This window comes from Mixophyes fleayi, chromosome 3 (genome assembly GCF_038048845.1).
Source record: "Mixophyes fleayi isolate aMixFle1 chromosome 3, aMixFle1.hap1, whole genome shotgun sequence".
NCBI lineage: Eukaryota > Metazoa > Chordata > Amphibia > Anura > Limnodynastidae > Mixophyes > Mixophyes fleayi.
In genome coordinates this window covers 73130496-73146121 of record NC_134404.1, presented here as the reverse complement: position 1 = coordinate 73146121, position 15626 = coordinate 73130496, and the positions used below count along the sequence as shown (strand labels likewise).

The window sequence follows — 15626 nt, the reverse complement described above, 5'->3', positions numbered from 1 at the left end:
CAGAGTAGGCACATCTGTGCACTGAGGTTGCAGCAATGCAAAATTCAGATTTAATATTGTCTAGCGGGATCATTAAAATGAGATAAAGGAGAGGTTGCAATTTTAGGGGTGTTCTATATAGTTTGTAGGGCGCTAGGCACACTCCACAAAAGTACTTGTATTTTACACCACCTCTGAACTGGCTGATCGGGTCTTGTCCTGTAGTTTTGACATTTACAATTTTGCACAGTGCTCCTCTTTACGTTTTCTGCCTCACTGCAAAGTTCTACCTTGATGAGTCTTGTGTGAGCAGATAGTAGGACCACAACTTTGTAATCACTAGACAGGCCTTCTAAGTGCCCTTGTGCAAAACCATGGGATTTTACAGTGTGCTTTGTCTATGGGACCCACAGGCTATTAGGCAGAAGGTGATTCCCTCCATTGTGTAAAATAAAGTAACAACTTTCTGTAGAAAAGAAGGCTTAGTAGAACGTAAGCTTTTCACACACGAACACACAATACAAGAAAATACTTCATCTGTGGGTAGTGGCATGCAAATAATCCTATTATGCGTTAGCATAGACATAAACTACGCCTGTGAAAAGTGTGCAGTTTGCGTAGTATGCGGAGTCTTAGTAAATATGCAGTTGCGCATAGCACATAAATTGCATACATTTGAGTAGGATACGAGCGGAAAGATAAATCTAAAAAGAGGGTGTGCACCCCAGCCTCCCCAAAAGTGAAACCAGCTCTAGCGCTGCCAGCCTAACTAGTATTGGCACCGTGATGAGGCTATGCCAGCCAGGGTTGGTGGCCATGCAAAGTTCCCAGCTTATAAATGATTGCAGGTTGTGCGGCTTACAATCATGATTTCTTATTTTTGTAACTCTTGCAAAGGCTGCCGGACATACAGAAGATGCCACCCTGGTATTAGATGAGGAAATAATTGGGTTAAAGAGTGTTGCCTATGGTGTCTTTTACTTAGAATAAACGTTTGTTTTTTCACTGTTGTTGTGTTTTATACAAGGTGCACTACAGGTCCCAACAGGCTCTGAATGCCAGGGTATGCTTGTATATCCAGAGCATGCTGGGATCAGTAGTGTACTATGTACAAATGTGTTTATATCACCTTTAACGTTTATTATTAACCCCCTCCAACCACCACCGGGGTGTAGGAAGAGCCCTATTGCTTTCTACACATGACTGTTTTATCTTAGGGGGCCGCCCACATTTTTTTGTGGGCCTTTGTCCCTCTATAAAATGTATCCCTGTACTGACTGGCCTAGGGCTTGTTAGTACTATTGCATTGGGACCCTAAGCTGTGGGTTTAGCTGCTATACTGCACCCAAACCTGGCTGGCATGGCCCAGTGTTGGTGTTGGTATAGGTATTTTCGGGGGACCCCTATGCTTTTAGTCTCCTGATTTTGCCAATACTGGCCTAGGCTGACAGTGCTAGAGCTGGATTTACCTTTGGGAGCTTGCACGAGTGGGGAAGCATGCACAACAGATACACCTCTTTCCACATCTATAAACTAAGTAAGATAGTTGTAATGGTCTTACTGTACTTGGGTTACGCTACACCATCTCTTCCCTCTCCCATTCCACCTCTATAAGTGTAGAGAGGCACAATCGGCAGATATAGTCTGCATACAAACTTAGATGTATGCATTTACATCTGAAAATAGATGAGTGCCCAGGTTTTGTACTGCATAAATACAGGTGCAGATATATTATTTCAGGATGCAGCTTTTCTGCAGCCTTGTCCTGACTTCTCTTGATCACTGTGAGCAGATATTGCTCTTTACTCCTTAATAGGAAATTAATGTGGGCTATTTCAATACAGCCAGATTGCCATAGCCCAAAGTCCATCTAAATGCAGGAGACTCCAGTTTTTAAATATGTAAATTACATATTTATTTTCAAAACTGCAGACAGTGATGTGCCTTCATCAGGGTAAATACCTATACATGAACTGGGATGAAGGCAAAATGTTTGCAATTTTGAAATTAACATTTTATTTGCAAATATATAAAAACACATTATATGTAAATAACATTTAGAAACATTGAGGGAATTGCATCAGTCTTGAAAAATAGTGTGTCCTTTATCCTTGAATATTGTACAATAAATGTGTGTAATGTGCTGATATATAATAAGTCCTCACAACTGATTGAAACACACAGCAAGGCTGATGCTCGTCAAGTATGCTGCAGTTATTAGGGAGAACATCTCCCCAAAACAAATACCTTACCCCAAGCTCATGTCATCTCTTATCAATAATATAATTGCTTCACTGAGTTTGTTTCAATGGGGAACTCTACCACTGAGTAACTGATACCATAGTCCCCATCACCGAATCACACAAGCTAATTTGCATAGTTTGAATCCTTACATTATAAAGTTAAAAATATAAATCATCATCATCATTTATTTATATAGCGCCACTGATTCCGCAGCGCTGTACAGAGAACTCATTCACATCAGTCCCTGCCCCATTGGAGCTTACAGTCTAAATTCCCTAATATACATACACACACAGACAGAGAGAGAGACTAGGGTCAATTTTGATAGTAGCCAATGAACCTACTAGTATGTTTTTTGGAGTGTGGGAGAAAACCCACGCAAAAACGGGGAGAACATACAAACTCCACACAGATAAGGCCATGGTCGAGAATTGAACTCATGACCCCAGTGCTGTAAGGCAGAAGTGCTAACCAATGTATCACATTTGGTAGACATCTCCTCCTATATGTGGGTATTGGAATTGGGGTACATTATTATTATTTGCACTTATCTGACATGAGAAATGTTTTCTAAATCAATTATATGTAAATTGCAAACGGTCAAATTAGAACTCCCCTTTATTGGAAGAAAGCAACATTATTCTTATCTAAATGGTTTGTTAAACCAATTAATGAATTGCAAATAGTGCCCAAAACTAAAAATATATATAGGTAAAAAAAACACATGGACAGTTAGGAAGGAATTTATTACAAAATTAATTCTACATTTATCTGTTACAAGTTGTTTAAAATGATGAGTTACAGCCCCATAACTTTGGATTAAAGGTTAATAGTTGCCAATATATTACTATATGTTAAAATATTTACTATTATACATAACATTATTATTTATTATAGTGATCTCTTGTGCCTAAGGTGTCACAAAGTGTCCACAGAGCGGTGAATAGGAGGATGAACAGAGAACACATTTCCAAATCAAGCAATGAATACACAATACATAGTTACAATACAAACAGCTTGGAACGAACAGTGTACATGACTACTCATGGAAATACAAAAATTAAGACATACATGAGAACAGTAAGCAATGCATACATGGGCACAGATGAGCAGAATAATAAATGTATTGTTGCAAATAAGATAGCAAATACATGGCATACAGAAACAATTCAGTATAAGACATGACAGGGACAAGCGATGAAGACGGAGAGCGGACAGACAGGAAACATAGGGTAGAGGACCCTGCCCAAAAAGATGCTTACATTCTAAAGGCAAAGTATAGTATATATTATTGTATTACAGTATAACTTGTGCTTTTTTCTTTCTGTACCTTACCATAGGTTTTAGTATAATAAAGACCATTATGCAACATATTACAATATTCCAGCACTGCTCGTATTTATCATCCACAAATCCAAATCATAATACTGTCTAATCTCCTATATTTACAATGCAGTATTATTTTGCACTAATTATATAAATAAGCCAGACGTTTTCTCTAGTTGCTATTTTCTGTTCTGATACAGTGTTTCCTGCGTTGGTTAGTTTTGTCATGTTGTCCATTCACATGTATGTGTTCCCAGGGAAGGACGATCAGCACATGCCAAGGACATGCAAATACTTGGAGACTTCATGCTAAGGAACATGACGGCATTAAGGGTGAGAGTATAAGTTGAGCATTCTTCCATAAATATAGTTTTATCCCATATAATCATTATTATCCCAGATTATTATGAAAAATAAAAGGGTTGGATGTTTATTGAGGTCTGGAGCCCTCTGCCGAGGATGGATCCAGAGGGCAGAAATTTTTCAGTTTGTCTATGGTACTGTACCTGTTAGGACTCAGTGCCCATGGCACCGCGAAGAGACAATGTGAAATACCATTAATTAGGAGTATTGTCGTTGTCATCATCATCAACATTAATTTATATAGCGCCAGCAGATTCCGTAGCGCTTTACAATTGGGAACAAACATTAATAAAGACAATACTGGGTAATACATACAGACAAAGAGGTAAGAGAACCCTGCTCGCAAGCTTACAATCTATGGGACAATGGGAGATAGAAACACAAGGGCATGTGCCAGCTAGAATGCAAAGGTAAAAGTATTGAGTGTTGTGTGTGTGTTGCAGTGTTGGTCAGAGGGTTGTTGTCTTGTGTTAGCTGTGTAGAGGGTGGTAATAGGGTAACCTAGGGAGATAAAGATGATGGTTGAGGAATATCATAGCCTTGTCTGAAGAGGTGGGTTTTCAGTGAATGCTTGAAGGTTTGGAGACTAGAGGAAAGTCTTACTGTGCGAGGGAGGGAATTCCACAAAGTGGGTGCAGCCCCCCAAAAAAATCCTGTAACCGAGAATGGGAGGATGTGATGAGAGGAGGAGAGACGTAGATCTTGTGCAGAACGGAGGTGTCGAGTAGGGAGGTATTTTGAGGCAAGTGAGGAAATGTATGTCGGTGCAATTTTGTTGATGGCCTTATATGTTAGTAGAAGAATTTTAAATTGGATTTGTTGAAATGCAGGCAACCAATGTAGAGACTGACAGAGTGCCAATGTGCCAAGTTTAGGAACATCTGCCTACAAGCACAGCCAGAACGTGGCCCAGCCCATTACTATGTTTATGGTGACATGCCGGGTGACCTGGTGTTGCCATTCACATCACCAGCATTTTGGAAGCTGTATTTATTGTGACAATAAAAAAAAAATCAACAGATCTGCTGTTCATTTATTTCACGAAAGTCTGCTAAACCTGCACTTTGCTGGTACCCCACCTGTTCCACTGCTGCTTATGCTCCTTAGTATCACTAGTGGCATTTTCTCCTAGCAGGTGAAAAGAAAAGATGCAGAAAATCAAGCACATTGAAATGACTGTAAAACGCTGGAGCCTGTCGTACACAAGCTGAATAAAGCAGTGTTTCCATAAGGGATAAGTGAAACACTGATAAGTGCTGTTGAAAACATTTACATTTATACAGCATTTTCACACACAATCTGATCTGCCATTCAGCATGTATGTCAATGAAGCCACTTTTCATAGCTGTAGTCATAAATAAATCTTACAGTAGATAGTTATTGTCCAGGCTGAGGCGGAACTAGTTAGCTGTGGACCTCGGTGCAGGGAAGCAGGAAGGAGGGAACCAGGGTCCACAGCTTGCTAGTTCCCTGTGCAGCGGGCCCCATTATCTCCATGGGTCCCGGTGCAACGCACTTGCTGCACCAATGGTAGTTCCGTCATGTGTCCAGGGTCGTACGAGTGTCAGATGCGATTGTACTCTGTATAACTATATTCAGTTTGAATGTTCCAATGTAATCTGCATGCTGCCATGTAGTGTGGATGTGCTCCGTAACGAGCTCAGCCATGTGCACAGAAGTGGTGTCCATAACTCTGTAGCTCCATTGCTGCTCTCTGTAATTACCCTTTCTCCGGTCTTTGTTTCTGCAGTCCCTGCTCCCGTATCTGCATCAACTAGAAGAAGTGTTCCTGGAAATGCAGAGAAAGTCTCTGGGGCAGCAGGAAGTGGATATTCTGCTGCAGGAATTTGAACAACAGAGAGTGTGTTATTTGCCACTCAGCTGCCTTCTGCTAAAGCCTCTACAGCGCCCCCTGCAGTATGAGAAACTGCTGGAGAGGTTGTGCCGCCATTACCCTCCTTTGCACCATGATTATAACAACTGCCAAAGTAAGCTTTCCCCATCTGCTGAGTATATGTAAAAGGTTCTGGTCTGCAAAGGTCCAATATATAAAATGTGGATCTAGAAAAGGACGGAGCTGGCACGGAAACGGGTGTAGTTTCATAAGACAGTGGGTAGGGCTGGTAAAATTTTCTGTAGTGTGTACCCAGCCTAAGGGATAGAAGTCACAGTATAAAGAACCACAGCTCAAACAATAAAACCATAACACTGATGCTAAGAAATGTTATACACACAAGAGTCTGTTAAATGTTATGTTTAAACATACAGTTTTGATGTTGGTTCTTTCTAGTGCTGAGTGAGAGCATTCATAAGCTCACAAAGGGAGTGGAGTATATTCTTCAGTGTCATAATATAGTATAGTATGGTATATTATTGTATGGTCACTTGGGCTCAGCTATATTGTGTCATTGCTTTCCTATAGGTGTTCTCATTTCATTCACTCCAATGCATAATCCTATAATTGTCATTCCTGAATGGCAAAAAAATGAGAATATTACTTTTGGTTTTTTGATTTCAGTAACTACCTGCTGCTTAGCACTGGATTTGTTAAATTATACATTCAATATCTATCCTCCTGTTATTGGCAGCTATATAAAGTTACAATAAGACTCAAGTCTACAAGCACATGAAACACAAGAGCACTATAGACATGCTAACCACTGCCATGCAGGACCATTTTCTGAACATCTTTAGGAATTCTTTGAAAAACTGGCTGAATTATCACAAGTTTTGTAGTTTGACAGTAGATAACACAACTAGAGGTGTGTAGAAAATCCTATTCCTAGGACCAATACGGCTGTTCCAGAATAGTATAGGAAAACATGATATTCATCACGTCAAAGGACAATATCAACAAGAGCATGTACTCATCATCCAACCAGTCTGGACAATTTCGGTTAATATTGAGCCACATTATGATGGGCCAGATTTGTAGTCCTGTATCAAAGAAATCTTGCAGTCATAGGAGTATCATAGCTTTACTTGCCTTGGAAAGCATAATGATTTGATAAATAGTAACTTTTCAGCACGGTGTAGCTAAGGGAAATCCTTGGTGCAGGTGAATGAGCTGCATCTATAGAGCTCTGAAGAAGACTTCTATCTGTCTTAGGGGCATTAGGAGAGGCCAGTGCAGTGAGTTCCCGGCTTCGACACCGCCTGCTGCACCTGCAGAACTTACAAAGACTGGACCAGCTGGAGAGAGACCTGCTGGGAGGAGAACACCTCTCATCACCGGGTCGTGTGAGTATCCACTAATGTTCTATTCACACAAAGAGCAGAGGGAGATGATACATTAGCGCTCAGCAATGCAAAACCGAATAATGCTTCACAAAAAGGGCAAATAGTGAACAGTGCCTGAATAGAAAAACCAAGATACTGTAGTCTAGGTTCATATAGTATAAACTAAATGTTTCCCATGGTGAGATTGTGCTGCCTCTCTCTTCTACAGGAGTTCATCCGAGAGGGCTGTCTGTACAAACTAACCAAGAGTGGCCTGCAGCAGCGCATGTTCTACCTTGTAAGTGTGCCCAATATACTTTGGCTTGTTTTAAGGGGATTTATCTCATTTTGAACACTATATTGTAGACATTACTACTTATTCACATGTTACTTTCACCTACAATGAACTCCTCCATTGATTAGTTGTTCTGAGTCTCGGGGTGTCTCTGCTGAACATTATGGTGCATTCATAATATCCGTAATATCACCAGCTGTAGCCCCTTTCAGGAAGGCCACACTTCCACAGCTTTTGCTGGCTGTAGTTAGGTAGAGAAAACATTTTCAGAAAGGGGATATTAAATTTGCTTAAATTATAATTCAAACTAAATATTAAAATTCTTTTTTGGGTGGAATATTCTACATGAAACCCAGTTACCAAAAACTACTTACATGGGGTCTGGCATTCAGGCTCCCCGGGTGTTCTCCCAATGTCCTGTACGTTCCCACCACTGCTCCACTTAATCCTGCATGATCATGCCAGCAGTCCGCTGTTGGTGGACAATATGCTGCCAGTATGAAAATAAGACGAAGTCCCTATGAAGATCTGTCAGTGATCGTTTCATGACACTTTGGGAATTTTATTTAAAAGGTTATAATTACATGTTACATTTAAATGATAGACCCATATTAGATGTCTTTTTTGTATTTCTTCTGCTTTGCTGAGCTAAAGGCTTTAAAGATCTCTTTACAAGATATTTTTTTCCCCTAAATATTTTCCAAGCTGTAACATGGCATGTCATGTTTGTTGGTGTTACCATAGTGTTCTGCTCTTTGTCAGTGCATAAGATAACAAAAAAGGTCTGTGTCGATGGATTTTCATTTTCTCCTGCATCCGGATTCCCATATATATTGACAGACTAGGTACATTCTACTTGATTGATAAATAGACCAGGAAAATAATCTTTTTATTGGGTAACATCAGTGGGAAATATTAATAATTTAGGGACAACATTGTGCAATAAGCTGTTCATGATCTGATCAGTTCTCAGATATGTTGCTCTACACACGAAAGGGGTTGAGCTCTACCAACCAGTTTAGAGTCCACGGGCGTCTTCCTCTACATGGAATGCTGGTGAGTAGGAGAATATGTTTATACATCATGCATTCATTGCTGCACACTGCTTACTTACTAGCAAAGAGAGAGTTAAGAGAGGTGATGTATGTGTAGTTGATGTTGGTCGGTTTGATTTTGACCATAAAGCCAACAAGTTTGGACAATTGAGTGACATTTTTATCCAGTTAAAAGTGGAATTGGAATCAACTGAATAAGATGAAAAACCTGGTGCAATGATGATGAACATTGCTTGTGCAGATGCTATCAGACAACTGAAATAAGAATGTACAGTATCTTGCAGTCATGTCATTTCCAGCCATTCAGCCCAATTGGTCAACTGCCAGATATGAGGCAAATATGGAGACTGGACCGAATGACAAGCTATAACTATTGGTAGCTATTGAAACAGTTGCTGTAAAGAGCATTGTCTGTTCTACCACTTGTAATACTAATATCTGGACCTGGTAATAATATATTTATGTGCACACAACTAACTGCCATCAAGCACCTAATACACACTTAATAGAACTTAAACTTGTTTCATTAAATCCTCTGTACAATATGTTAACCAGTATAATATTGATGTTGTATATCATATATACATACACTTCATCTGATGGTCATTTGTTGTAGTATCCAGCACTTCCCCTGTTATCTGATATTGATTTTCCTTCTGCATGTATTGTAATATATCCCCTTTTCTCTACACCTGTCACTGTTTCAGCTGATGGTGCTGGATCCTCCAGTGAGTACCTGACACACAGAAGTATATGGCCCTTGTGCTAATTGTGTGCTAGAATTCTTCTTGTGTGTTTTACTGGGTGATGTGATGTGTGTGTGTGTGTAGTGTCTGTGATGTCTTTGTGTTCTTATTGGTCCTATCTAACTCCATATGCTGTATATTTGTGTTGTCAGCATATTACCGTTCATCCTTCATCTATGTCTATCTGTGTGGTCACTGTCCACAGGCTGAGGACAGTCACAGTTCTGTCCCACACTGCTTTACTATCTACACCGCACAGACAACTATAGGAGTGGCTGCCAGGTGAGCCCATCTCTCCCACATGGAGAATATGACCCTCGTGTATTTAACACTACACACATTAAGATCTACAGTGGCATTTCTAGCAATAAGAACAGTATTGGCATTTTCTAAAGTATATCCCTGCCCTTCTCCGGGTCTGATCTTCCAAACTTGGTGGCCTATATTTGCAGCCAGGTTGGCTCAGTTGCCTGAGTGACTTCAACTAGTAGTTACCAGATTGAGTGGTGTTGAGAATATCTATCAAATGCTTGTCATACTAATGCCCTATTCAGAGTTACCCAGAGTAGGTTTCACCTCCTGCTTTTACACACATGCAGTTTGTTATTATTCGACATTTTTGTGGAAAGTATAAATACTGTATATGTATGTAAATGTGTGTTTTTACATTACTAATAACAAGTTCTGACATTTTGATAGTTCTAATTTCTTGTGACAAATAACCAGATTTTACTGTCATTATTTCTTCAACAAAAAGCTACCCTGAATAAGCCATGAAGTACATCCCATGATTCATTGGAACCACCCTTAGCAGCAATCTTGTATCTTATTTGAGGAATTGTGTCTCTCTCATCTTTACTCTGCTTCAGTTCATTGATATTTGCGTTCTCTTGAGGTCCTGTTACAGCATCTCGATGGGGTTGAGGTTTTCACCTTGACTTTTCCTGAAGGATTTTCAAAACCTTGATTCTTTTCATGTAGAGCCATTCAGTTGTAGACTTGCTGGTGTGATGAAGATCAGTTGTCAGACAGATGGCCGCATATTTTCACCTAGAATACTCTAGTATAAAGAGTAACTCTTGGTAGACACAAGGATTATGAGGCATTCAGGTCCTGTGGCTGCAAAGTAATACTAAGTAATCACCCATTTACCACTGTGCTTGACAGATGGCTTGAGGTCTTTGTGTTCTTTGGTCTTTATGCACAAGTCCATGTTTGCCAAAGAACTCCACTTTGGTCTCATCTGCCTAAACTGTCCAGACGTGTTAGGTTTGCAAAGTCGCATATAAACTAAACACAATCTGTACTGTGATGTTTTCATTTTTGGAGAGGTCTTTCTTCTGGTTACTCATAAATGAAAACTGTACTTACTCAATGTTCTTCTGATGGAAGAGCCATGAACATTAACATTTACCATGTTGATCTCTAGATCACTGCATGTAGCTTTGGGTCCTTTGCGATTTCTCTGAGTTTCTTACGACCTTATCTTGAATGGTGAATTTGCCTGGAAGATTCTTCAGTGTTCTGCATTTGTAAATAACCTTTTTCACTTGAATGAGGGACATCAGATTTTTTGGGGGAAATGGCCTTATAAACATCTCCACACTGGCGTGTTACAACAAATGCTTCTCTTAGATAATTTCTGATGTTTTTTCTCCTTGGCAAGGTGTCAACACAATCTGAATGCTCCAAACTGAACGCAAAGGATCTGCTTTTATTTAGAAGTCATAGCACTTGCAAGATGTTTAGAGGATGAAGCACTGATGATGAAATGATGAAGTGCACTTGATTAGCAGCACCTGGCCCAAATAATCTTCTTTATTCATCTGGAAACAATAAGGATACACTTACTGTATCACACATGAATTCTTGGTGTCGGCTTTATTTTTGTTGAATAAATAATGACAAAGTAAAATCTGTTAATCACGTTTTGGGACTTGATGAGGAATAGCTAATTAGCAATTATGTCTTAATATGTATAACATAGTGCAGAAAGTTTTATAAATGTATATGCTCTTGTATATTGTGGTCATGTGTGTGTTATATGTATTGACTGAGCTTGAAGAGAGCCGGGATTACAGTAAACATGTAGCAGTCACTGGACATGGTGGAGCAGTTTGCTAGGTTTAGGGAGTCGCTGCTTCAGGCGACTTTATGTGGGTTTGATTAGGTGAGCAGAAGTGTGAACGGCTCTGCAGCTCACAGTGGAAATACTGGTTAGGAAGAGCGCTTAGAGAAGGGTCATGTGCAGCCAAAATTAGGGTCATGGGGGGAATGTGATCTGCTGTGTGTAGTGATGATACTCCTGCTATGTTGCTGCATTGCAGACCGGGATGTGTTAATGGCATAATGTGTGGGAGTAAGCATAAACACGGCTGTCATTTATTTATTCATATTTATTATACATAAATTGTAGGTGTTTGTGATGTGAAGATTGAAATACAGGTAAATCATGTCAGACCTTTTTCCATCTTTAATATGACTTTGCAACTAACAACATTCAAGTGAAAACAGAGACCACTTTTCCTAGAAGTGAGGATACGTGTGCACACTCATAATGGGGCTGTAGTTGTGTTCAGCGTAAAACAATCACATTCAAAATCATGTTCAAAGGTAATTGGTATACACCTGCCAGCAATGAATGTGGTTTAGATTAACCTCAAATAAAGATCGGCTGTTCCAATAGGATTTCCTTGCAGTTTTCGTGATTGCATCCTACTGAGATAGTAATGGTCTACACGGTGCTTTCAAAATATCTGAGATCTCATTGTTGAAAGGTATCAATCAGAAGATGGGTTTAAAAGGCATTACAGGCACCAGGTAACACTGTGAGTATTATCATCAATAAGTGGAGAATATGTGGCATAAGAGGGACATTGGCAATCACCAAGTCCCTCCAAAGTTCATGCCAGGACAAGGAGAAAACAGAAGCCATTTCTCACAAAAGCTGTCATCCAAGCCTGTCTAATTTTTGCAAACAAAATACATCCAATCACCCCAAACCATGTAGGAAATGGTCTTGTGGTCTTATGAGATCAAGGTTGAACTTTTTGGCCTTAATTCTAAATGATATGTTTGCCACACCGTTAATCACACAAAACACGCTACCTACTGTGAAGCATGGTGGCGGCAGCACCATTACTACCAGGCTGCTTGTCTTCAGCTGGGCTCCAGTCAGAATAGAGGGCATAATGCATAGCTCCAAATATCAAAATATTTTGGTACAAACCTGCTGGCCTCTGTCAGAAAGCTGGAGATGAAGAGGAATTAAAATTTTCTACATGATGTGCACAGGAGACCCCCTTGTAAACTGATGAACCCTTTGCAGGGAAGAGTGGAATAGAAAGTCCACGTGTGCGGAGTTGATAGACTTATTCAAGAAGAGCAAAAGGTGCTTCTGCAAAGTCTTTATTAGTTTAGGGATGTGCCCACTTATGCAACCAGGGGATTGTAGGGTTATATTTTACTTTTTCCTAAAAATGTTCTATTTGTGGTTTTTTTGAATGTTGTTGTTTGTATGGTCACATGGTGGAAACGACTGATGTGACTTATGTTGATTTCTGAATTTACATGACAAACTATTAACTGGGCGTAGATTACTTCTATTTGTTTGTAATACATACTGTATGTACGTCTGTTTCCTGTCATTATACTGAGGGAATATGTCCCTTTCAGCTCTCAGGTGGACATGAGCCGATGGCTGGATGATCTGAATGCAGCTATTAGTCGGGCTCCAAGATACAGTGAACTCTCTGCCCTTTCATTACAGCGTGAGTCCCTCTTCTATAATATTACCAGTACTCCATATATAGACATGTCCAGTCACTCCATATATAAACATGGAATCTATTTAAATCTCTATTAAATAAATAGTTAATATACATACAAAGAGCATTTACTGTTACACAGCATTTATTTACTGAAACCTAGAATGACGTTACATAGATATCATGTTTTATACTGCCCATACTAACAGCAGCAGATTAATGTGCCCCTATTAACTGTAATCATAGGAATGTCTGATAGTAATGTAGGGCCTGATTCATTAAGGAAAGTACTCATTTTTTTTCTACTTAACCATGTTACAATGCAAGGGGTGCATATTAGTTTATTATTTTGTACGTAAGTAAAATACTGGCTGTTTTTTCATATAGCACACAAATACTTGATAGCTTATTCGTACACTGAAATTTAAAGTTGATCTAGGAAAAGACAGCCAGTATTTTCCTTATGTGCAAAATAATAAACTAATATGCACCCCTTGCATTGTAACATGGTTTTGTCCAGGAGAGAAGTTATCAAGTATTTGTGTGCTATATGAAAAAACAGCCAGTATTTTACTTACGTACAAAATAATCAACTGATTTGCACCCCTGGCATTGTAACATGGGTTTGTCCAGAACACTTAAGGAAGAAAAACTACTCAATTTTATGCTTAACTTTCCTTAATGAATCAGGGCAGTAATCATTGTCATGTTGTATTCATGTTCTCTCCACAGAACCAATGCTACAGTCCCCAGGACAGAACCATCGCCCAAACACACTCAGTCATGTGTGTTGGTATCGAAACCAGAGTGTGTCTCTGAGTGATCACATCATTATGATGGAGGTAGCGTCACACACTTGGGATAAAACTCTTTTACCACTCTGGTAAAATTACAGTACACCATGTCTTTACCTAATATGTGGGGCCTATTTGTTTCACTGGAAAACATGAAGCGGGCATTACCCTTGGTACCTGTAGTTCCTGATTAGACTCATTCATGACCCTAATGTCATGTAACTCTTACATTATATAAATAGGTTATCATAATTTTATATTATTGTCAATGCCAAAAACAAAACAAAGTGACTCAATGCCAGTTTTGATCAACGCATGTAAATAGCAGTGAGGGACATGTGCTCAGTTGATACATTTATTTTTATATCCAGTTTAAGTATAAATATTTATTAATAGTAATAAGGGCAACAAGCCCTGTGCCCACTTTCTATGCAGGGCACTGCCAGCTAGGGTTGAGATAACCCCACCATATGTGCCTCCGTACTGCTGAAGGATAACTGGATGTATATTCAGCCTCTCTCCAATGACCGTGGTTTAGTCTTTGAATGAGAGATTGCAATGCAAAACTAAATTTAAAAAAAAAGTGTTTTTTTAAAATGTAATTAACTGCTAGAATATGTAGCATATATAGCACCAGTAGGCATGTAGCAAGTACCACAAATGATCTGATACATAATACACACAAAGGGGCATATTCAATTGTTGAATATGCCCGCAGCGTTAAAACTATTACCGTTATTACCAGATTTCAGCTCGCAGCTCCCTGAGCCGTGAGCTGAAATCCAGCGAGAAAAGTACCTTAATACCGGTATTTACGCGCACTATTACCGTAATGACGGTAATGGTGCACGCACCGCAAGATTTTTGGCTATAATGCCAACAACTGAATATGCCTAAAAGACTGCATGTATGAACATAAAGCTGGCCAAATCACTTCTGGCATAGCAGCTGTCTCAGTGCGGTTTGAACACCACCACCACCACACACATGCCAATTGCAGCCAATTGTGTTCTTTTGACCCCTAGTTACCAAATTGTCTGGTTGATACTTTTTTTTTTTTTACCTTGACAGATGTGTGCTGCAATTTTGCAGCATGTGTGGCCGGCTTTATTGTGTATGGATTGTTTATTAAAAAAAACAATTTTACTTCTCCTAGAATCAGCTTTCGGGTTACTTGCTGCGCAAGTTTAAGAACAGCAACGGCTGGCAGCGGCTATGGGTGATCTTCACCAATTTCTGTCTTTTCTTTTACAAAACACACCAGGTAAAGATAAAAACTAAACAAACGTTATTTTCTGGATACCGTAATTTTAATATTAAAAGTTCCAGTGAAAAGTTGATTTCAGCATTTTACGAGACGTTTTGTATTTTCTGTGCATCTGGATTAGAGATGGGCGGGCTCGGTTCCCCGAGAACCGAACCCACCCGAACTTTGGGTATCCGGAGTCAGTACTCTCCCGCCCGTTCGGAATCCAAATCGAGGCCGAACTTCATGGTGGCGTTGTCGGGGCTCGGTTCTCGCGATACTTGAAGATTATAAATACACGCCTCCACAGCAATCTATCGCCATTTGACAGAGGGAGAGAGCAGGGTGTAGTCACAGGCTGATTAGAGCAGGTACAGAGAATACAATATTCTGAATCCAATTGTGGTAACAAAAATCGCTATAGAAGAGAGGAGGATAGAGGAGTTTTGTTGTTTGTTTTTTTTTTCAATATTTGGCACTCAAAGTGCTTTTTGGGTGTCCCACATTATTTTGCCTAAATATTTCTGGCTGTCAAAATTACTATCTGTCAGCAGTATCTTACCAAATAATTTTTAGCACTCCACAGTGCTTT

The 15626-nt window shown here is 39.6% G+C and overlaps 1 protein-coding gene across 1 annotated transcript in view; it reads left to right on the top strand.

Annotated features, from left to right (window-relative positions):
• The window catches only part of FARP2 (FERM, ARH/RhoGEF and pleckstrin domain protein 2), an 81418-nt gene that overhangs the window by 57366 nt on the left and 8426 nt on the right, over nt 1–15626 (top strand). Inside the window, exons 17-26 of the mRNA XM_075200857.1 lie at nt 3807–3882; nt 5663–5900; nt 7022–7152; nt 7361–7429; nt 8393–8482; nt 9189–9209; nt 9433–9509; nt 12903–12997; nt 13727–13836; nt 14945–15052. Coding sequence (XP_075056958.1) covers nt 3807–3882; nt 5663–5900; nt 7022–7152; nt 7361–7429; nt 8393–8482; nt 9189–9209; nt 9433–9509; nt 12903–12997; nt 13727–13836; nt 14945–15052 — 1015 coding nt within the window. The remainder of the gene's footprint in view (nt 1–3806; nt 3883–5662; nt 5901–7021; nt 7153–7360; nt 7430–8392; nt 8483–9188; nt 9210–9432; nt 9510–12902; nt 12998–13726; nt 13837–14944; nt 15053–15626) is intronic.